The sequence below is a fragment of the Brachycentrus maculatus genome, unplaced genomic scaffold, assembly GCF_059751285.1.
Source record: "Brachycentrus maculatus isolate JH-2025_06_01 unplaced genomic scaffold, ASM5975128v1 h1tg000322l, whole genome shotgun sequence".
NCBI classification, from domain to species: Eukaryota; Metazoa; Arthropoda; class Insecta; order Trichoptera; family Brachycentridae; genus Brachycentrus; species Brachycentrus maculatus.
The window spans coordinates 1,008,047-1,033,121 of NW_028281071.1; the positions used below are offsets into that span (position 1 = coordinate 1,008,047).

Consider the following 25,075-nt stretch of genomic DNA (forward strand, 5'->3'; position numbering starts at 1 on the left):
ATGATGATAATTTTATTTCGGCTTGAATATGCAGTAGGAAATTTATTTTGTTCTATAAGATCGTGTGCGATAATATTTTTCCATAGAAAACACTAAATCAAAAATCTCTACTTCGAACTGTCAAACTTGTGTGTTTTTTGTGTCGGGAAAGATGAATCTGTGAACCAGTTTTTTAAGGTATTCAACTGAATTTTAAATACAATGATTGAACTTATTTAATATAATTATTACTATTCATCAGTATCGGTTTATTTGTACAGGGATGCAAATGAGTTACTCTTTGGTACAGGGTACTGCAATGGGAATTGACGGTTTTGTTATTATAGATACAATACGACTTAGCTCAAAAATGTACATTTTTATTATAAATATAATTTAGTTTTACAACAAAATATATTTTTTGGAAAAAATATCTTTCAAATGGCTGGCCACCACGTTTTTCTAAACATTGTTGAAGTCACCATTCAAAATTCTCTGTTACTCATACTCAGATTTCTTCAGTGATTTCGGCCTCTGAAGCTCGTAACGAATATTCTTATTATTATTATTATTACAGCTATTCATCAATGGCTTTAAGAATTATTGAATTAGCATCTTAAGGATTGGCGGAATGCTCAAAACATACGTTATGTTTAATTTATTCGATTTTATTTTTAATATAATAAAATATGTAACAATTTGTTTTTATTTCAGTCTTGAAATCTAAAAAAGCTATGAATTTAGGCAAACTGTCTAATGTATTAGCACAGTCCAAAATGCTTACTCGTTCTCAACTTGCCAATTTCTCCACATCTTGTCTTAAAGTATCTCACGATTCATCAAAACAGCAATTTTATATTGAAATGAATGGTGGTAAGTATAATGTAGATTGGTTTTTAATTTAACTTGGATGTCTACTTTGGTTTCCTGGAAATACTCATTTGACAGTATGTGCCCATTAACACATTCTGTGCGTTGGACACGGCTCTCGTGTTCGTACAAATATAGTAGCCATGCGTTGACAGGAGTCGTGTTGAATAAAGATAAGGATTCGTAGCTGGTTTTTGTATTTTGAAAACACAATACACTTATTTATGATGTTTAAACTAAAAGTTATTCATGTCCGCCTCCATAGTGTAATGGTCAGCATGCTCGGCTACCGTACTGGAGGTCCGGGGTTCGATTCCCAGGGGTTGAAATAAATATAAGTGATTTTTTCACTGTCATATTTAATATTACCCATGACTAGTACCTGAAGCGGAGGGCTGATCACCTTTCCTTCATGTGTTAACGATCATGATAACACTTTGTTTATATGATGCAGTGCCCTATGCACCATCGGGTGTGAATGAGGGTTTGAAGAAGAAATAAAAAGTAGAATTTGATTTTGGGCAATGTTATGGGTTTTCAAAAATTTATGAATTTTCACATTATTTTATACGCATTGAACGCATTTAAAAAGTATGACGTTTCTATATTCTTTCATTTGAATGCAAAAATAGGGTACGTAATAATTACAAGTGTTGAGAATGCCACAGCTCAATGCTGATGCTGGATAATATCACTGATTGTTTGATTGATTCCTTTTAGAATTTGCAACTGTTGACTACGATGTTCATGGACGAAAGTTGACTTTTTTACATACAGAGGTTCCAGAAGTTTTCCGTGGGAAAGGTGTAGGAAAAGTTCTAGCTGAGGTAAGAAAAAAGTAGTGGTTTTTGTGATAGTAAACATATGTATATTTTCATGTTTGTCTACCTACTGCAATTTTTTTAAGCAGGCCTAAAGCAGTATATGCTTGTATATGAAATGGTTTATTAACATTTTTTTTCAAACATTCTTTCTTTTCATAAAAAAATGCGCAAAATACTTTTGTCTGGCGGTTTTTTCAACAACCCCAACCCTAATTAGTATATTAATTAGGGTCGTATACTGATCACAAGTAACCGCAAACCCTATTCCGATCTGTATAATGTTTTTTAGCGTCTTGCGCCAAAAGTAAGCAAATAGAACGCTTATAAGTGTCTCCCGCTCTCGATCAACAGTTAAAAGACACTTTTAAGCGTTACCCGCAAACAATGTGTTGCCCTTAACACAATACGAACCACGGCTGTGAGCTTGGCCGTAGTATACTTTGTGAATATGTATGCCAATATGGCCAGGATTTTCCTGATTTGATCAGAATACGTCCCAGCTAAATCTACATTTTGGACTTATTTGTAAGATTGTATAAAAAATATTTTTTGTTTGTTTGTTTTTTTTTAAAACAATATTCAATATTTTTTCTTTTTAATACTAAGGATGGTGACAGTTATGTCAATATACCATTCTGCCAACAACATATTCTCACGATAATTGTATTGATTTGATATGAATAATAATTGTAACTGTTTTATTTATAATTTCCAGGAAGCTTTTTCACATGCTGTGAAAAATGACTATTCGGTTGCAATCAAGTGTGAATATCTTCAAAATTACATTGAAACTCATAAGGGAAAGTTCTCAAAACTCAAAATTGAGAACTAGATTTCGTAGAATATAAGTATGAATTCAAAATAAAACATGCCATATTTTTGTAAATAGATAAATATTTAATATTTAAATATATAATGTTATACGTTGTTATATAATATGTACATTGTTTTATTTCATACTTAAATAAATATTGTATTTTTCATCAATGATAATCTATTTTTAACTAGCTACGATGTAAAGTGTATATGAATCATATGATATATAAAAATGTGTACATATTATTGATTCAAAAAATTAACAAGAGAAACAAATGAATGCAACATTTAATTACAGTATGAAAGAGAATGTTTTCAACTGTATTATCTAAGAGTGGTCTGCATACAAAACTTGACTTAATCTCTAGTGTGAATCACATTTTGATATATGACTAATATACAGAAATACATAATAATATATTTATGACATCAAACAAATCAACAAGTCAGACAAAAATAACATTTCCTAAATACAAAAGTAACAATGATTTTATTCAAAGACGATTATAAGATTTATTAGAGGAAAACAATTGGGTGGAATTCAATCAATGGCACCGAAAAATTCTTTCAGATAACTGTCAACAGTCATCAATTCCTCAAGGTTCCCTTGACTAATTCCTCAAATAGATAAAACTAACAATTTCTTAGCTAAGGCAGCATCTTCGCCCTTCCATGGTCCAAGCATATGGTTAAAAAGTGTTCTATCAATACGACTGCTCTTTTTGAACTATGGTAATCATTAATCTCGCTATAGAATCAGATTTCTTTAATATAAAAAACATTTAGGACTTAATAATACTGTATCTTCTAATATAGTTTTCAGTTAGTATTTTTTTTCAATTAATTTCTGGTTAGACAGTTACTATAGTGATTAATTTATTATCATTTAATGGAGTATTACTCTAACTTATGTAGTTTCATTGTCACTTATAATGTTATTACGAACTTTCAGTATAAGCAGTTTATTAATTATTGTATTTACATACATTTTTAAATACATTCATATCATAGGTAGATATATAATCAAAATATTATATATCTACCTAAATTACATAAGCATTAAATATCCTTCGTATCCTCTACCTCATAAATGTATATTTTTTTTCTTTGCTATGAGTATTAAAATTAATCTACTAATATCTACACTAAATTAAATACAATACATATTATAATTTGTGCTATTATAATGAACAAATTGTTTAAAAAAAAAGATATATAAATATTCCAAAATCATTTAGATACCACTTCTTGGTGACGTTTTATATCATATTGCAGCGTGTTTAATCTGTCTAGTAGTTAATTTTATTAGAACAAAACAGTACTTGAATTAAAAAAGAAATAATGTCAAGAAATGCGATATATTATTTTGTATATTTGCAATCAAAATATGAAAGACTTGTATTGCATCTACCTCTTAGTGTCAGAATAAAGAATTATTATTAAACCTATCATATTTTAAAAGTCTATCAACAAATAATGGACCTATCAATGAAGAAAAATATGGACAAAGCTTTCATGCATCTTGATTTCTTTTATCCAATGAAGAAATGTCCAAGGAAGAATGTCATCTCAATGATGAGATTGCTTATATCTCACGTATGATGAAAGATAGATAAAAATCGTGGTGTGTTTCAGAAACAGCAAGAATAGAAAATTAAAGTAGTATAAGAAAATTAAATAATTTTCATATCTTGAAATGAATTCACAATAAAAACACGAAATACTAATACACATTTGCAAAATGTACCTATATCAAATATTGCCTATATTATTAATTTAATATTTTTAAAATGCTTTTCAGTGTTTATTTTTACATCGCTCTACTTTACTACAACTCAACTCTTGTACACATTTCAGGAATCGATTATGTGCAATAGTTGAGGACTAAATATCATTTTAAAATAATACATAAAAAGTAGGATCGGACATACTCCTTCATCAGTGGTTATGTCTCAATTTATGTTTTAAAGTTTTCATAGATCTAAGTCAACTGTAAATAGGTAAAGAAATTGTTACTTGTGAAGACTGACTGTTTGAAGTCATTTTAAAGCTCAAGATACATGATCTGGGTTGCAGCGACGGCACTGAAGAAAGCCAGGCAGCTTGCTACCGATACAACAGCTGTCGTAGTTCCAGAGTATGTAACTATTGATCCCATGCACATGGACAGTATAAACTGTGCCAAAAAGACCATACTGCTCACTATAGCCACATCGGTTCCAAGCCCTCGGAGTTGGGTGCCATGTCTTCCTTCTCCATCAGGGGTTACTTCAAACTAAAAATGAGAATTTAATTTATTGGGTCAATTAGCTGAGGATGTTTGTCTTCTTTTAAGATGGTGATAATTATTGATGAGTTCATTTTTAATTCAACCAAAGTAAAATCACTATGAGGGAGAAGTAATTATACAGTCGGACCTGGATATAAGAGAGCTCAAGGGACCGGGACATTTTCTCTTATAAAGAGGTCCCTATTTTAACCATGCTTTATTTTTTTTAATTTTTTATTATTAAACCGTTATCCGCACCCAATTGTGCACAGAGTATATTGATAGTTAACACATGAAGGAAAGGTGATCAGCCTTCCACTTCAGGTACCAGTCCGCCTCCGTAGTGTATTAATCAACACGCTGTGCTACCGTATTGGAGGTCCTGGGTTCGATTCCCAGGGGGAGTCAAATAAATATAAGTGATTTTTTTCGCTCTAATATTTATTCAATATTACCCTGGACTGGGCTTTTTTTTACAGAGGGTAAATCAACAGGACTTTAAGCCAGATCTCTTTAAAATAGGTTTCATTTATGTTAAGTCTCTTATATCAAGGTTCGACTGTATTTCGTTTGTTTAAAAAATTAATGGTTTGTAATTCAGGACTTTTGATTTCTGTCAAAATTTGGAAAGGTATGAACATATAATGTCATTAATCTTTTAATACCATGACTTTTCATTAGTATAACATCCCTTTGGACTTTACTCATTTTCATTTGTAAAAGAAGATAAACATCTTACAGAAAATTCATACTTGATTAGAAAACTTACTTTTCCTTGTGCGTGATAATGTGCCACAAGTAGGTATGGCATAGTAAATAGAGTTGAATACATCACTCCGGCGGTCCAACTAAATATTATAACTCCAGCCTTGTGTTTAGTCAAAGCCATGAGCATCATTCCTAAACTGTTAGTCAATAAGCCTCCAACATAAACTTTTCTGGCCCTAAAAGTTATTTCATTTGAAAATTAATACTAAAAATAAAACAAAATAATAATGTTCATCCTTGAAGTAGGTCATAGAGAATTATTTTAATTATTTAATTATTTTAAGATAATTACTGTATTTTTATAAATGTCATGTATGTCCTGAAAATGTCAATAAGTGATATTTATCACAGACAAGTTTCGAATTTAATTAATTTATTCAAGAGTAACATTGTGTTAATATATATCCATTTTATTTGATAAATACTTCTAATTTTTATATATCGCTCACTCATTTGAAGAACGTCATAAATAAAAAATTGTCAATTTTCAGTTGTGCATGTTTTCGGAATGCTCAGAAAATGTACTATATCCCAGCAAAAGCGGCATATTTTTAACTTAATATTTACCCGCTACAGGGCAGAAAGTGTTGTTTTTGCATTTTGAAGAAAAGGTATTTTTTAATTATTTTTTTTAAATATACTAAATATTTTTCAAATGGAGAAAAAACCTTCAGGTTTTACCTAAAAGATATGTTACACGGTAAAAAGTTCAGTAAGTGGCTTGATATTTATTTTTAATGCATTGTAAAATATTTTTAAACTTTAAAAACGTTCTCCCGAAAAATCAAGTTTTTTGATTTATGACGTTCTTGAAAGGAGTGAGTGATATATGCCCTTAACATTTTTATCAAACACTTTAATATTGATAAAGATGATGCAATCATCGAAACTTATGTCAAAGTATAGTAAAATAATAAGTGGTATTTTCTATGTTGAGTTTAAAAAGAAAAAGTTATTATCTTACTATCAATCGATTTTTGTCTTGAACTTGTAGGTAAATAGACTCACTTAGTTGACTCACTAACCTTACAGCAAGTATAAAGCCACGTAGATTATGCGTTTGAAAAAATATAATATTGTGTTCTTAGTGGACGATGCCTCATATTAAATCACCGTCACACCCGAAGGGAAGCCATACATTGTTGACCTAGCAAGCGGTATATAGCAATGACAATGAAGGTGCCAAGGTTTATATAATATTATATTATAGATTTGAAGGATAATCTTCTAATGATAGGTCACAGTTAAGAACTGATTGATTTTTTTAAACCATTTACCATATTCGAGGATTGAAATAGACCAGAATAAACAGTTTTTGATTAATAAGCTGTATTAATATGTAACTGTAATACGTGATTACATGCATACCCATAGCGTTTTATCAGTTTTTCAATAATTAGTGAGTAGCAAGCGCATGAAAGTGAGTACATTGACATTCCCCAGCAACCAAATCTAACTCCTTCTTCATACAGATCTCTTGATGAGCTTCCCTCTGGTGCCTGCGTAATAAAAAGAATAGTATTATCATTTATTATTAATCCTTATTTTCAATAATCTTACTTTCTATTCTACAGTTAGGTTTCTAAAAATCTACTCTTAATGCTGTAAATATACTTCTTAAATAATGGAGGAAATTGTTACTACATTTGAAATCATCATATCTTAAAATAATGTAACTGCCTACTCCTCAGCTGGGACTAAAACTTGGGACTTTTGGATGTCACCTCCGCTGGAGTCTGTAGTCGGGAAATTAATGATTCCCTATTGAATGTAATAATTTTACAACCACTATTGTATTCTTGACCAAACTCTACCTAGTTAATCTTTTCTATATAATTGCCTCATATTGTTGTAATTATTTACTCTATTAGTGATTTCTTTGTGAAATTTAAAGCATTTTTGCCTTATGAATTAGAGGTGAGAAAGATCCATTCACCCAGAAGATCAGTATCTGTGGATCTGTATCATTTAAATGATCCAATGGATCTTTCGTTGGATAAGTCATATTATGGTCGATGGAATATTTGGCTATCAATATGTTTTTATTTGTAGTTTCTGGATCCACAAGATATCGACGAATCTGTTATTTAGTAAACCATAAAACAGGTAATTGTTAGTGAATAAAATTCACTCTAAATTGGTATCTAGTCACTCATTTAATGTTAATAAAAGGGTCATTAAGATCCTGTCATTCAAGAATGATCCATGTTTATGATGAATGTGTAAAAAATGTATTGTCCTACTTTTTATAAATACCACTCAATTATACTTCAGTTTTGTTATCTAACACTAACTTAATGACAATTACAGAAAATAAATTTAAAATACTCACTGCTGGGTTTCCCAAGAAAACAGCTTCTCCTACAAAGTCAGTGAAATATAAAGAGTAACAAACATGCGCCATCCAGGAGAATAAGTTAGTAATGCATACAATCCGTAATGAAAATGGCATTATCAATATGGACATTAGATAATGCTTCAAGGAAATCTGTTCTACTTCAATCTCTATTTGTTTGATGTCATTAGTTTCATCAGTATTTGAGTTAGTTTGAGGCTCAGTTTCTGCCTCCTTATATTCTTCTTTGAGGAGTTCAGGATTCCTAAATGGATTCGTCTAGAAATATAAAAATAAGATTTAAAATATCGTATTTATAAATTAAAATGTCTTAGTCTTATAACATTTAAGTCATAGTCTTATAACATTTACAACTTGTTAGCTTTGTCCAAAATTATGTGTGAAAAAGTGTGAAGTCAACCAAAAGTTATGCAAATAAGACTAATGAATGATTTCATCATAATGGTACAGCATATTCACTTATATTAATGTCTGGAAAAACTTTGATGTAGGGTGGGTAAGATCTAGTCATTTAGAAGATCCCCATCAGTTGGTTTATATCACTTCTCGTGGGTCTATATCGTCATTAAGACAGGATCAATTAGAAAATAGATCTTTTGTAATGGCGAGGGGGGAGAATCTTATACACCACAGCAACAAAAGAAAAAAAAGGTAATTGGGAAAATTTTGTTATAATAAAACCTAGCTCTTTGTCCAGAAATATCTGACATTGGTGGGGGAAGAGCTAATCGTATAAAATCTGAAAAATATCATTAAATTAATGAGTTATTGAATGAATAAATTAGTGAATGGGTCAGTATTTGTGAATGAGATTCACTAAAACTTGGGATCCAATCACTGAATTGTCCTTCATGAATAAGCCATGTCTACTTTGATGTAAAAAAAGTATATTATTTAAATAATTTCAACCAATGAAATGAATTGAATTTGTATGAAAGCACTTACATTTGTTGGCGGAACTCCTCCATCAGTTGAGACTGTGGTACCGTAAGATTTTTCCTCATCTTTTTTATTAATCAGAGATTCCTCATTCTGAATGTTTGACATGTGAATAATATCTTTAATGCGGAGATCATCTTCGAGTATGTCTAATGGTATTTCACTAAAACTCGTTATTGTATAGCTCACACAGATTATAAAAATGATTGTTATCAGTGAAAAGACAGCTCTAACATGTCCACCAAATAATATACCTACAGAAAGGAATTTATTTTAGTTAAATATTATTGAAATTCTTATGGTAAATAATTGAAGATGTTTCTTAACTTTACCTATTGCCGTTGCATCCCAATTAATCCCTCCAAGACCATATCCAAAGAATCCTCCTAAACCTGCCATTATTGTGAATGTACTAAGTCCTCTAGCATGGTCCTCTGGGAAAACAATAAATAATTATCAATATCTCAATAGAGATGATTAAGTTATTCAAATGGGAAGACCATATGGAAGTGTATGTAATGTAGGGCTTTCTACCTATCAATAGTCAAAGTGATCTTTAAAACATCCTTTTGTGGGCTAATCCAATATTTGTCTATAGAGATTTAAACATTGAAAGATTTAACGGCACTGTGTGGCCGAAATGGTCACAAAGAACATTTTAAGCCACTTTTGCAACTATAAAAGTTACATTGGTTATTGCATACCCGAATATAGAATTTAAAGTTCTATCATTCAGCTGCATACACTATGTAGCATTTGAGAGTGAATTACTTTTGCCATTTGAGATTTTAAATCATCTCTGTAAAGTGACAAAAGTTAGTTGTATACACATGTATAATGGTGTCAATTTCTCCTACCTGGTAATGTTACATCCAAAAGATAAGCCCTTGATGGGCTTTGGCAAGCGTCTGCATCAAAGTCCAATAATACCGTTCCTAGTATAGTAAAGAACACACCCCAAGGATGAGGAGTAATAGGAATTGGTTCATCTGACTCCAATATACTGGTTAGATTAGCATCTAATGTTTCAAATTTATTAGCTGAAATTCTGTGAGGGAGGACAGGCAGAAGTAATTGAGAAGTATTGTCATCGTACGGATAGTAATCTCCCATAGCATAGCCAATATCTTCTCCATTAGGAACCAATAGCAATCCTATAAAAAATCAGGAAAATGCTTTGAAATGATAAAACAAATATATTCAGAGATTTTTTCTTGCGGTACCGTAGAACGGGGCTACTTGAACTTTGATGTGTTATTTGAGCCCAGTACAAAAAAATATTTAGATCTGTATTTGGTCTACAATAATGAATGTATCGGCATGATTCATTATTTCCCTGACAGGTGACACTTTTGTCATGATATCAAGTAGCCCCGTTCTATGGTACTCATATAAATTAAAAACCACCAATTTAGATTAAGTTTCACATGCTGTGTTTGAAAATTATGTGGAATGCATCGAACAATGTGTGACAATTTATTTTAACTCCCCTGGGAATTGAACCCGGGATCTCAAGTCCTGCAGCGAAACGCTTTAACCGCTATGCAGGGAGGCAGACTAGATCATCTATGGTATTTTGACATCAGTAATGCATTTTATACCTAATGTTGAATATAACCCCAGGCTTCATAGATGTCTAAGCTACATACATGGCTCACTCCTTTCAAGAACGTCATAAATAAAAAAACTTGAATTTTCATGAGAACGTTTTTAAAGTTTAAAAATATAATACAATGTATTAAAAATAAATATCAAACCATTTATTGAACTTTTCACAGTGCAACAGATCTTCTAAGGTAAAACCTGAAGGTTTCTTCTCCATTTGAAAAATATTTAGTATATTTAAAAAAATAATAAAACAATACCTTTTCTTCAAAATGCAAAAACAACACTTTCTGCCCTGTAGCGGGTAAATATTAAGTTAAAAATATGCCTCTTTTGCTGGGATGAAGTACATTTTCTGGGCATTCCGAAGACATGCACAACTGAAAATTGTCGATTTTTGATATATGACGTTCTTGAAAAGAATGAGCGACACGCATATCAACTAATAGTTCTTGTTATCTGTTGTGTGGTTAGGTGGTGGAAGATTATCAGTAAAAGATTCCTGGTTCTTTGACTTTGGTTTATTCTTTATGTAAGTTATTAAGTAGCTCTAAGTGAGTGACTGGTTTCTAAGAGAGACAAATCTAGAATGCCAGAGCTTGCCAGACTATGCTGGTATATACACAATTGCGGGATGCACTGGATCATAATCCAACCTAAGTTACCCTAACCTGACCTTACCTAGTAGTACCCCGACGGACAGGAGAACAATGAATGGCCTTCTCCTTCCGAACACAGATCTGCATCTGTCACTCAGAGATCCCAGAATGGGAGTCAGGAAGAACCCGACTAGAGGTGAAAGGGCCCACACCAGGGTCATGTGTTGGTGGGCCACTCCTATCTTCAGTAGCGTTGGTGACACAAAGGCAGTTTCTCCAGCGTAGGAAAACTCTATACCCATCACAGCAGCGGAGATTCGTACGAGCTCTTTTCTGCTTTTCTTTCTAGAATAAAACATAGGAATATTTTAAATAACAAACATTAAGGGTGAGATCTCAAATCCACATTTACAGGACGCAACTAGCCACGCTAGGGGTCAGACGTGTTGATTTTTTTATGAGACGTGTTGAACTCGGGACCTCCAGAACGGTAGCCGAGGGCGCTGACCATTACACTACGGAGGCGGACGAAATATATACATATAAATTACAAACTAAAAAAATTTAAAGCGTATACATTAAATACATAGAAAAATCTAAAATATGCAAGAAACTTTGCTAAAGGTGTAGAAGAATCCCGCTTCGGAGAACTTTTTCAGACACATGGATAGATTTTACCACAAAGTAACTGCTCATTCAATTAATGAAAAAATGTTTTCTCTTACCTGTATATGTGGAAATAGTCATTATTCGCGTTCGCTCCGTTTTCTCCATCCGATATGTTTTCCGGGGGCTGTGGTCGACCCCTCAACCTATCGCGAATTCCCTGAAGGGTTAGGCAGTGCGGCTTCATCTCGCGCCAGTGCTCGCGCGTGCTCTCGCGCCACGCGTGCGCGCGGCCCGCCCACCCCTCATATTCGTGCAACTTGTCCACCATAGCTAAAACTAAATCCCTTCATTTAACACAGCGTTTCTCAACCTTTTTTGGCTCGCGTACCACTTGGTAGTACCTACATCACTTAATCAATTTTTTCATTCATCATTTTCTTTTACAAAATTCGCCTTCGTAAATACGTTATTTTTGTAAGTTAGCAAAGAATGACGTTACAGAAACGTATCCACACTACTACTATTACAGCTCTCTAAAGCAAATACATAAAGGGATGTGTCCCATAACACACCCGATGAGGTAAAATTTGATGACGTATAGCGGTGTCCGTTTTATTAAAATATCTTAAGTTAAAATCTTCATATCTCCATTAATTATCTACATATTTCAATAAGAATGTTATCGATAGTATTGTGATTTTTCATGTGAATTTATTAGCTAATAAATTTCTAAAAAACATCGTGAGAAAAAACCATTGATTAAAAAAAATAGAGGCAAGAAATCAAACTGTACGGCTGGATTGGATAAGAGGACGTAAAGGAATATTTGGTAATGAATTAGCATATCGCTCACTCCTTTCAAGAACGTCATAAATCAAAAAACTTGATTTTTTCAGGAGAACGTTTTTAAAGTTTAAAAATATAGTACAATGTATTAAAAATAAATATCAAGCCACTTATTGAACTTTTTACTGTGCAACAGATCTTTTTAGGTAAAATCTGAAGGTGTTTTCTCCATTTGAAAAATATTTAGTATATTTAAAAAAATGATTGAACAATACCTTTTCTTCAAAATGCAAAAACAACACTTTCTGCCTTGTAGGGGGTAAATATTAAGTAAAAATATGCCTCTTTTACTGGGATATATTACATTTTCTGGGCATTCCGAAAACATGCACAGCTGAAAATTGACGATTTTTGATTTATGACGTTCTTGAAAGGAGTGAGGGATATTCTAAAGCTAAAGAAGCAAGTTTCAAAAACACAACACAGGAGTAATATACGAAATATAATATAATTGATACGAGAAAAATGTTAAACGTGAAAATTTTGAAACAAACGTGGAATTTACCAAGTAAAACTTAAATTAAAAACCATTTGATCCATTTGATTGTCGATTACGAGACAATATTACAATAGAAATATACTTCTTTATTTTTTATGTAGGTGCTGAAAAGGAAGCCATGGAAATGCAAAAGATTAAATGCTAAGAATGGATAAAGCGATGTATGTAGGTAATGGGATTCCCACAAAATTTGTCAAATGAATTAAACTTCTCTGAGTCAAAAGCTGCCTGTGTTCCATCAATGGATGATATTTATTTATCAGAGAACTTTAGAACTACGCTTGGATGGCTTGACTCTGGCCAATATCTGTACCCGACGGATTCTCCAGTTCATTGGACACGTTGTGCGTGGCAACGAGGATAGCCTGGAACGACTAGTTGTGATCGGTAGCCTGGAGGGAAAGAGAGGGAGAGGAAGATCCCCACACGATGGACCGATCATTTAAGGCAGCAGCAGGCACCTTAGTGGTTGGAGCGCTACGTGCAGCGTAGTCAAGGGATAACTGGAGAAGAGTCATTGCTTCTGCAAGGGTCACAACCCTCAGCAATGAGGAATAAGACGGAGAAGAAGAGATATTACTACAAAGTGACTGCCAATTCAATCAATGAAACTAAAAAAATGAAGAGATATTATTTATTGATTCGGCATTAACTTTATGGAATGACATGTAGACTATTAAAAAAATAAATAAACACTTGATAATACCATTTATTGAGTTTTATTTATATTTACGACTAGTTTCGAAAACATACAGATGTTTTAATTTTTACCAGAAGATGAAAACATCTGTAAGTTTTCGAAACTAGTCGTATATATAAATAAAACTCAATAAGTGGTATATTCAAGTGTTATTTAAAAAAAAAATAAACTACGGGATCATTTTGACTTCGTAAATTACATACTGTGCATATCATACATACACGAATACATAAATGAGTATGGGGTTTCCTATGTAAATTCAATATCAATATTTTATTACATTATAAAATGTTCATTTTAATTAAACGCTTGACTTTGACATTTTATAAGGGTGCGAGGTTGACAATTTTGACACGAACGTAGAAACGTGGATACAAGGTACCCACATAGGTGGTTTTCATACAAAACGGTCCTTTATTTCAAATCACGATGTGCTCATAGGAGCTTGGAATAATCTAAGGTGCACTATAATCGTTCAATACCATTTCTGTCGAAGGTAATATATATTTAAGTATGTATGTGAGTTTTAAAAAAAAAAGATTCAATATTCATTAATTCCATAAATTGACAATATCATAGTAGAACTATAAAGTGTTTAAACACACTGTTTAAACACCCTTAAGGTATTATTTGACGAAAAAGGTACGATATAAACTGTCCAAAATTATTATTAATTATTTTTATTCAATTATTTATTTTTATACTACAGGATGATCGTTTGGACTAAATCTGAAGAATACTGTAAATTTTTGTAAAACGTATCATTTCAATAAAAATGATTTCCCGAAAATTTTTTAATCTAAAATTAGCAAAATTCCTTCTTTATTTCTCAAATAACATTAAAAGCTGTAACAAGAAATAACGTAAAATGTAATATAAAAACTATGCATATGTTAGTTAGATAGTATGTAAATATTTCACTGAAATTGCTCTGTAGTTTCCAAAATTATTATTAATCGTTAAAGCATAATGCTTTAACGATTTTTGCGCGGATTAAAAAGTTAATCTACTGTAAAAATCATGTTTCTAGCATAACTTTTATTATAATGAAGGCACACTTAAAATGATTAACTTAAGACTGCAAATAATTATTACATATTTTAATTTATTCGATAACTACTTAAAAAAATATTTATTTATTAAAATAAGCAGATAGGTAAATTGAATATTTTAAATTTAAAAAATCTATGTATTCAAACGCGAATATAATAATTGGTACTGAATCGATTGATGGAAAACGCAAAAGACAATTTTTATTAAGAGGATAAGTATTTTAAAAGCTTTAATCAAATTTAAAGTTTTTATCTGACCATAAAAAATTTAAAAAATATATATTTTGATTATTTTTAACTGTCATATCTTTTGATTATTTAAAAGAGTAATTATTCTATCTCTTAGTGTTTTAATCGTTATTATTACATAAATGTGGAATTATTTAATTGGCTTTATTTTTATTAACGTAACTATTTTTGTTAATGTAATGTAATGCTATTATTGTTAATGTAACTATTTTTTATTATATTTTTTAAAATGTAAAGCTGTACATTTCCCGAACAAATAAAACAAAAAAAAAACAAACAAACAAACAATATTCCAAAAGTACAAAGAAATTAAAAGCATGAAAGAGTATTTTTATTTAAATATAAAATTAATTTATCTTACCTCTCTCAAATCTTAGTCTCCAAAAAAACTGTTAAAATAATTCGCCACTAAAATAATTTAATATTAAATTGTTATTATTCTTTTGACTTAGAACATAAAAACTGTTTATAGCGTAACTAAGTTTGAAGAGTACACTTCCTATCTCAACGAATTCGTTAGGGGTACTGAAAGAAAATCGAAACATCCCCTACTTGCCGGAAAACCTGTTGGCTTCCATGTCTACGCGATGTAATACGAGTATATGTAGTAGGTACTTATACAATTCACCCTATAGCCTTATAACGTAGTATCTATGGGTACTTTACATATACGCGGTATTACAAAAAAATACTATTGAGACGATATGATAATGCAATAAGTAATTAGGATTATCGAGTATAGAATAGACTTTATACAGGTGGATTTCAAAAAGCCTGTATAAGTGATATTTATAGGTAAGTACAGCCATGAGCTTTTGTCACGCTTATTTTTATAAGAAAATAAATAACATTATTTTGGCCATCTCGACATAAATAATGTAGGAAGTCTGGGCATTTACAGGGCTTACGACTATCATAGTCTGGTTTAAGTGATCACTTTACACAGTATAAAATTCACCAATTCTACCCATAATTGACAACCACATTACTCAAATTCTTGAAACTTCTAGATATATTGATCAACCTCGAAACACAGTGTGCGAAAGTTTCTAGAGACATCTATGTTGGGATGAGGAAGGCTTTTATTAAGCATAAACTCTTTCGTTTGTATGTGTGGTCGGAATCTTGTAAAATAAATTACAATACAACCAGTACAGTTCTTTTTGAAATCTGAAAAGGCATGAACTTTAAAATTTCTTATTTTTGATGATATAAACAAACAATTTGTGAAGTTTAAATGAAAAACGATTTTCTCCCCAGTGAAAATAGCCATTTTCTTGTGATAGATTTCTTCATTGGTGTTTTTACCGAAAATATAAGCACAAAATGACAGGATGTTTGCTTTTGTCATTATGGTGGACTTTGATCTAACAAACTCTAATTTTAATGAAAAATGTGCAGTTTTTAATAGGTTATTTATGGATGGCGTGATTAAGCTTTTTAATTTAAAAAAGAAGATGAGTTGCGAAAATTAAACCCACCTGCCTTTTTCAAACTGCTGCTGAAAATAAACTATACGACGTATTGTGCTCACATTTTAGAAAAATCTAATGAAGAATCCAGGTATAAGAAAAAGTTACTATTGACTTCCTCAATACTTGGTTGGAGTCCTTGATACCTAGATTAAGACTATTAACGACGCTCTCTAACGATCACAAACGAAAAAAACAATAGTTTATTTTCACGATTTTAAATTGCATGTCAAACATATATTTGCATTTTTCATTAAAAATTATAATCACCAGAATTTCGTTTTAAAAAATATATTTTCATCTGCCAATTTTGTGTCACCCTACACATTTCTAGTTTCTAAAAAAAAACTCAATGAATTTTCGCTCTGTTGCTTGCGGATTAACTTCGTTACTGCCCTTATGTGCAAGTAATTTAAATAATGAGACCTATTCTAACATGAACTGTTTTATTTTAATTTTGAACTCAATTATTAAAATGTCAGTCCTTTATAACGTAGAACATTGATACACAATTTATCATTTTGGTACATGGGTAGTCTTGTGATTTTACATATTACTTTATTAGCCACTAAACCAACATCGTGACGAAAATCCATTCCTGATTTTATACAATGCGTTACTTTAAGGTATTTTTGCAATTGATCCGAAGAATGATAATTTAATATTGGTTTGTTGGAAATAATTGCTTGTTTAGAAGCTCGCAAATGGTCATAAAAAGGAATTTATCACGAATTGCGTCACAATAATGTCCGAAGGGAAATATATTAAATGGTACGCTAAGTATTTTCTAAATGAACATCATCTGGTTTTCTTTAGCGCTGATAAATTAACTCTCAGCCAGATTTTTCATTCTAAATGGGTGCTTTTAATGGAATTTCTTCATTCACAAAATGGAAAGAAAATATGATTATATTTGCTACATATACCCAAGCACGAGTTGCTGTAGTTTAATAGAAAATAAAGAAAATTGAAAACACACATTTCTAATTTGTTTAATTTCAAAATCCTTGAGAAGCAATGCAAATATGTATGATAAATGTATGAAACAACGATGCAATCGAAAATATTTATAATGCTGAATCAGTAAGTGACAGCAGTAATCAAGAAGCACGCTATCAGCCATAGGTAATGTTTAGTATTGCGTATGTGGCTGTTATGTTCAACAGACGGGGCTGCCATTGTGTCAAAAAACTGCTTAAAAAACTCGTGTTTAACTATCACAGTAAAAAATATTTGTAACAAGTGTGTGTATATAAAAAATACGCACGTATTTGCGTTGTACCGAAATTTCAATGCAATCGGTGAATTTCTTAAGGATATTTAGAATATTTAACCCTTTCAATACTGTAGGGGCATATCGTCCCAGAGAATTTCTAATAATTAATAAAATAATTTAATTGCTTACAAATGCATTGGGATCTGGGATTTTAGTACTGTATGGTCATGCTCGTAAACTAGTCCAAACCTGTCTTTTTTTCTTTTTAGTTCAACATATATTTTATATGCCCCACTATTTTACTATAATTACTACTATTTTAGTATTAAATACTGTTGGGACACATACGACCCACTCACCAATATTATTAAGACTATTTTAATTAATATTTTGAATTATTATTATTTTGAAATAATTATTTTGAATTATTATTTTGAAATAATCGATAAATAATGTGATCATTTATTTTAATATTTGTTCTTCCCGTCGTACTAAATTCGCAATAAATATTTTGTGCTATAAATATTACATGAATTATTGAAATAAAAAAAATCGTATTGAAAGGGTAAGAGAATATTTTTATTTTTATTTATAGAGAAAAAATATGCGCCTATTCATATGCAACGTTGAGTATTTTATTTATTGTTTCGGCATTAACTTTGTGGTAAGACATGTTACAAAGATTAAAGAAAAACACTTGTTTTTTACCATGTGAGTTTTATTATAGACTACATGTTTCAGAAGTTAAACTTCCATCATTCAGTTATTATATAGACCTGAATGATGGAAGTTTAACTTCTGAAACATGTAGTCTATAATAAAACTCAAGTGGTAAAAAACAAGTGTTTTTCTTTAATCTTTGCAACGTTGAGTACATAGAAATTACAAATGACTAATATGATTTAATGAGCTGGTATTTAAAGTGTGCAAAGATTTAATACAAATCGTCACTCTGATATCATCCGACAATTATTAAACATATAAAAAACAATATTTTTACACGATAATGTGAAAAAAATATCATCCGCGAAAATTCCACAAATTATTTGGTTTTTCCAATTCTTTTACATCACTGTGATAATAACTATTAATCTGATGAAGGCAACATGCTTACTTGATTTACGATAAATATAAAAAAATAAGAGTGATTTATCACTACATATAATAGATCAAATCACATTTTTATAAATGTCTTGCATTTTATTAATTTATAACACTTTTTTTTTCAATATATAATATAAACGATTTCCACTACACTGAAGTGAATAAATGTATCATTATCTACATATATAACAATTTTCATTTGTTCAAAATCTTAAATATCCAAAGGTTTTCAAAATGTTTAACTATTCATTTTCTTCTTCTTCAGATCCTAAGGATCTGTTTGTGCCTCCGCCTGTCGCTCTTGGGATGTTGACTGCTATTTTTCCACCTTTTTGAAGGTCTGTCTGGGGGTCTGCGTCCTTCAGGGTTTCCTTGGAGGGAAGGAAGTTTACGTGGAAGTCTGTCTTTTGACATACTGTTTATATGCTCATTCCAGTATCGCCTTCGCTGTCGTCCCCACCTCACGATATCCTCAGTATCAAATTTTTAAAACTATTCGTCAAAAATTTAAAATTTTGATACAACATCGCATTTAAATACGTTTTTATATACCATGTCAAGTAAAAACAAATTGATTTGTAAAACGTTTTTACCTCAATGGCAGCGCCATCTGTTGAAAGTAAAAGTGACACACACGTAATATTAATCACTGCTCTTAAGGACAGCGTGTTTCTTGTCATTTACCGTCAGCACACTCAATGTTTTCGATAGCATTATTGCGTTCAGTATCTTCGTTGATTCATTATAAAATTATTTATGATTTTATGGGTCTAATAAGTTATCTATTTTATTTAAAAAATATATATATAAAAATTAAAATTCGTCGTGACAATTGTTTCGCCGCGTTAGGGCATTTTATCAAGCTACTTGATACACTTGCGTTCTACAAATTAAACGCCAAATCAAAAAAATATTTATAAAAATATGAGCAATGATTTTTCTTTCTTTTCCATTTAACCAGACTGAGCCACAGCTAGTATTTTATAAATGACAAATTAGTGTTTCAAGGTCTATGACCTTACGTGGCAATGTGCAACAAGCAACGTCAGTAAATCTAATAATACGTATAACCCGTCGAAGCCTCTTAACCCTTGACCGCCCGGTGTGTTGCAACGCGTCCCTTGCACTTTGCCTTGATTTAACCCTTCAATGGCGAGGTAAAAGTGTGTGACGTCGCATTATTACCGTACCCAGTAGGTACAAAAGAAGCCCGTGTAAACTATACAAATATGATATTATAACTGTGACATTGAACGTGATATTCATTATACGCCCTTATAAGAATATAAATAAACTGTCATTTATAATTCCATTTTTTCGATGTCAAAAAATTCTTAAATGGATAAAAATATTTAAAGACAACATTATTTCATGGGTCTAATGTAAGAACTGACTATGTCGTTAAATGCGAGTTAGGGTCATCGTGGTCTCTTAGACCGATGAGGAAAGATGATGAAGAATATGAAAGACTGGGCATTTACGGGGCTGACAACCGTCATTGGCTGGTTTAAGTGATCACTTTACACACGTGTAACGTTCACCAATTCTACCCATTATTGACAACCACACCACTCAAATTCTTGGAAGTTCCATATATGTATATGAACCAATTTCGAAACGTTGAATCACTAGACCCTTTTTAGAGACATCTATTAGTGATTCACCTATAGATCTTTTTATTTATCATCCCACAATAAAAGTAACAACACTTTTTTCTACCTACTTTATCTAATTATGTTTTTATTTTGTAGATGGGACCATATTTACAAACCACAGTCCTTAGTTATATCGCGGGAAATATTAGACACGGACATGAAAAATTGCACCATAAGGATTTCAGTGGTTCGAAATCTTAGCAAAAAATAATCCTAGAAGTCTCTTAAATCCTTAGGTTCCAGTATCCGATAAGTCCCAACTTTATTTTCCTTTAATCTTTGTAACATTTTAAGTAATTGATTTTTTTCTTAAAACACCGTTTTTGTATCAAAAAAATTGTTTTTCATAGAAATAATAATACGGTTTTGTAAAGAAAAGAGTTATTGAGAGGTAAGGAGTTTGAAAAATATATTAAAATATTTTTTCTTCAAATATAAATTTATATATAAATGTTTATAATAAAAAACCAAGTCACAAAATTGTTTAATGTATTAGGGTTTGAAAATGTATGATGAGATGCCTGAATGTATGAAGAATGAAAAAAAAATCAGAAAAAATTTAAAACTAAATGTTTTTCTTACTCTAAGAAGATGTAAATATATATATATATATATATATATATATATATATATATATATATATATATATATATATATATATATATATATATATATATATATATATATATATATATATATATATATATATATATATATATATATATATATATATATATATGATGTTACTTAACTGTAAATAATAGTTTATATTAGTGTAATATTAGCTAATTAAAGAAAAAAAGGTCTAAAAAAATAAAATAAAAATCCAATGTAAATTCTTTGAAAAATCGTGCCTGAAGGGATGTTACGTCTCCGGCGGTCGGCTGCTGATTGAATTCTGTGTATGCGAGTATGGCACTTTTTACGATTTTATTTCAAAGGAGGTGATTTCAATGCATTTAAAAATAATCAAGTTGAAACATAAGGGACAGTCTAGTCACTAGACTCTACATAGTGTATGTATTCCCTACTTCCCGAAGGGTTAACGAAATATAAGTAAACATTTTTTTTCCCAATAATACGCAATCATGAATTCTGTTTATCTCCATCTCACGAACATCGATTTGTGCCGAGTATTTACTTTCTCATTGGGTCTCACCCCACGCACACACCACACATAGGGGTATCTTCCAATGAAGGAATACGTACACGACGAAACGCATGTATCGACACCATGGCTGCCGTATACAGGCTTAAGTATATCACTTGTTCAAAAACTGTCAAATATTTGTTTTGAAAATAAAATAAAAATTATTTAAGGTGGAGCTCGCAGACATGCAATTCAGAAATCAATAGGCTGAGCAAGAAGCCGGACGTGTCTCAAGGCACAGTTTAAAAAATATATACATATTTTGAAATTTTATATTGTAGATTTTTTTATACACTCTCTATCTTTTAAGCGCCAGACTGATGGCCTTGATCTTGCCTTCATGTAAGTAATGATCAAGATAACACTGCGTCAATTCGATGCAGTGCCCTATGCACCATTGGGTGCGGATAAGGGTTATAAGTAAGTATCTTTTAATTGCCCTTTTCTATTCAAAGTCATATATTTATTTGAAAGATAAACTTGTTTTTAAAATACAAAAACGAAGTTTTATGAAAAAAATCAATTACATTAAATGTTTTTGTTTTTTTTGTTTTATAATTTTAATTGGCAGTCACTCAGTGAGAGAATGTTTCTGCCAGGTAAAGTCTTATTTTTAAATTTATGTTTACTGAACGTTACGAAGAAATCTTCAGTAAATTACTTAAAATATCAATATTTACGTCATTCATAATCATAATCATTTAAAAATCATTAAAAATCAATAAATGGTAATTATTAAACATTGACAATTTTACTGACGGTTTCCAGGGCACTTAAGTCCTACGGGACTACTCAATTTTTGGAACTAAAATAAAAGCTTTCTTAAACCAACCACAGATGGCTCCCGTGAACACAATCATAAAGCGTCATGAGATTAATGATATATGTATTGGTTTAAAAAAACGAAAAGTGTAGTTGTCACTCATATCATGGGCAGAATGGTGAATGTATGAAAGGTGATAATTTTACCAGCCTATAACAAACAGGTCATAAACCATGTAAATACCCGGACTTCAACATAACGAAATATCAAAAATGTAAAATAACTCCTGAGTGAAGAAACCCAGATTTGTGAATAATGATTTGGATACTCCCAAAAATGTTTTAAATAAAAGTAAACTTACATTTAGGGTGAGTTATTGTCCTACCCCGTTATAGCACACCCATACGACGTGACAACCGTGGAATGGCGAATGCAGAACATACTGGATTTTTAGATTTATTTACTTTTGATAAAAAAAATGAGATACCTTTATAAAAATATGAAACGGTAGGTACGCAAGTATCTATTTTCGTAAGAATCAACATGTCACGTAAAGAAAATTTACTGCTGAATGTCTCGCAAAGCCTCTCAGATGGACAGGTTTGCGTGTCTTTGGTATAATATTGTGAAGTAAATATTAAAATGGAGATAACGATGTGTGATTTTACTGCTAATTCTAATGTAAGGTACGCGACGCCAAAATATTACATAAAATCTCGTGAAAAATATCTACACATTGTGTATTTATTGTTATCTATAATATCACCTACTGCAAATATTTAGACGTTTCACATACGATAGCAGAAATATTAAGAGAATGCACATGTTTTTTTAAATCAGTGACTGTAAAATATGTCATTTGAGTTAGGTACTCATTTTTGTCTTATTATTTTATCTATATAAAATAAATAAATATTATCCACAACATTTTGAGTGTGTCCAAATACTTGTTCACAAAATCTGGATTATCTCCAATTACAGGAGTTATTTTCATATTATGTTACACGTGTGTAAAGTGATCACTTAAACCAGCCTATGACGGTCGTCAGCCCCATAAATGCCCAGATTTCCATATTCTTCTTCATCTTTGATGAGATGTCAAAAAATAATAAAAATAAATATTATTCATATTCAATATTTCTATATAAATATTTCCATATTCTTCTTCATCTTAGAGACCATGTTTGATTTGTGAACAAGTATTCGGACACACTCAAAATGTTGTAAATATTTACTGTAATGTAATATTAACAACTAACTCAACTAAATAACTCAAATATTTAAAAAATACCATTTTCTACAAATAATTGCGTAAAAAAAATATATATATATATATATATATATATATATATATATATATATATATATATATATATATATATATATATATATATATATATATATATATATATATATATTCTTCTTTGCTCCATCCCAAATTATCATCTTTGTAGACTCTTAGGATCAGCTCTCCTCGTCCTCACGTTGTAGGTCCTTCTATCATATACAACGTCTCCTAGGACATGCCTTCGAATCATGTTATCTTTCGGTGTGTATAACATCCATACATTTTTTGGTCTTCCAAGATTCCTGGCGATCGCCTGGTTTACAATGTGTTTAGGTTCGATACGTTCTATGTGCCCATACCATCTCAATTGCCTTTTCTCTACCTTACTATTGATATCAGTTACACCCAGGTTTCACTCCAGGCTTCAAGGGACACTCCAATGATCATCTAAGCAAAAAAAATATTGAAAATATTAATTTTATTTTTTGAGTAATCGAAATATTTGTTAAAAGGGCCACTTGATTTGGTTACCGAGAACAGCATTAAGATAGTCCCTCACCAAAGCAATAGAGTAGTAAATATAAAATTATTATTGAAGGTAATATTTTTTTATAAATATTTATACATACAGTATTTTAATGAATAAAATATTATCTGTGATATTTTTATAAATGATATATTTCGTATTTGTGATGTTGTTAGGCTACAAGGAACTAACTGATGAAAATGCACTTTAATTTTAATTTTATCTTTATTTTACTACATAACATGTTGGGAACCAGTGATCACTTGGACAGCTACGTATTTCTACTGACGTAGTGAAACCTTATTGTTCCTTACTAAATCCTGTTTAATGTGTTCACAAACTAACCCCAGCCAATGTTTCTCTTCCATACGGATGCGAATTGCGAAACTTGCATGAATGTAGTAAAACTTGCATGAATGTAGTATAAACTTGCATGAATGTAGTATATTTGATGTACATATGTATTTTTTCTATGCACTTTTAAGTAATTAATTATATGATTTAGTGCAATGACGTTATAATATTTTACATATAATGTGGAATGAATGAGCGAGGAAAGAACGGTAAAACAAATTTATGAGACGAAAGTAGTAGAAATAAAGGAAGATGGAAGATGGCTTCTAGAAACTTGGCATGATAAGGCATATATATATTTTTAAAAATAATCATGTATATTAATTATTTAACCATTTTGTATGCAAATAAATTGTCGACAAAACGTTTACTTTTATATCATGTGTACCTGCGACCAGCGACAGTTCTAGAACCACGCCACATAATAAAAAGGGACGAAATATGCAAGTTTGTTAGTTATTACTAACATATTATTATTTTCTCCCTTGTTATCAAATCTCTTGGCGCCTGTGCTAAGTAAACCTACACAGCCCCGACATTGCTTACAACAAGAAGCTAATATCCGGT

The 25,075-nt window shown here is 30.9% G+C and overlaps 2 protein-coding genes across 2 annotated transcripts; one reads left to right on the top strand and one right to left on the bottom strand.

Annotated features, from left to right (window-relative positions):
• The first annotated feature begins 18 nt into the window (after positions 1 to 18).
• LOC148304412 (protein NATD1) lies at positions 19 to 2,664 on the top strand. Its single transcript, XM_088268396.1, has 4 exons — positions 19 to 177; positions 694 to 852; positions 1,570 to 1,676; positions 2,389 to 2,664. The coding sequence occupies exons 2-4, from the start codon at positions 714 to 716 to the stop codon at positions 2,503 to 2,505; spliced, it is 363 nt and encodes a 120-aa protein (XP_088124522.1). The 5' UTR covers positions 19 to 177; positions 694 to 713; the 3' UTR covers positions 2,506 to 2,664.
• Positions 2,665 to 3,556: 892 nt separating this feature from the next.
• On the bottom strand, positions 3,557 to 22,760 carry lovit (loss of visual transmission). The gene is made up of 10 exons (XM_088268389.1): positions 22,702 to 22,760; positions 11,751 to 11,970; positions 11,108 to 11,370; positions 9,679 to 9,975; positions 9,154 to 9,255; positions 8,828 to 9,075; positions 7,859 to 8,140; positions 6,895 to 7,025; positions 5,528 to 5,702; positions 3,557 to 4,764 (listed from the first exon to the last, which is right to left on the bottom strand). The coding sequence occupies exons 2-10, from the start codon at positions 11,960 to 11,962 to the stop codon at positions 4,534 to 4,536; spliced, it is 1,941 nt and encodes a 646-aa protein (XP_088124515.1). The 5' UTR covers positions 11,963 to 11,970; positions 22,702 to 22,760; the 3' UTR covers positions 3,557 to 4,533.
• Positions 22,761 to 25,075: the final 2,315 nt, after the last annotated feature.

What these genes read in the sequence shown, in the direction of transcription:
- lovit (XM_088268389.1), bottom strand. Translation starts at nt 11,962, where the DNA reads ATGGTGGACAAGTTGCACGAATATGAGGGGTGGGCGGGCCGCGCGCAC. An exon ending in GAGGAGTTCCGCCAACAAAT is followed by an intron (nt 8,141 to 8,827) that starts GTAAGTGCTTTC and finishes TTATATTTCTAG; the next exon opens with ACGAATCCATTTAGGAATCC. An exon ending in ATTATCACGCACAAGGAAAA is followed by an intron (nt 4,765 to 5,527) that starts GTAAGTTTTCTA and finishes TCTCATTTTTAG; the next exon opens with TTTGAAGTAACCCCTGATGG.
- LOC148304412 (XM_088268396.1), top strand. Translation starts at nt 714, where the DNA reads ATGAATTTAGGCAAACTGTCTAATGTATTAGCACAGTCCAAAATGCTT. An exon ending in TTATATTGAAATGAATGGTG is followed by an intron (nt 853 to 1,569) that starts GTAAGTATAATG and finishes GATTCCTTTTAG; the next exon opens with AATTTGCAACTGTTGACTAC. An exon ending in TAGGAAAAGTTCTAGCTGAG is followed by an intron (nt 1,677 to 2,388) that starts GTAAGAAAAAAG and finishes TATAATTTCCAG; the next exon opens with GAAGCTTTTTCACATGCTGT.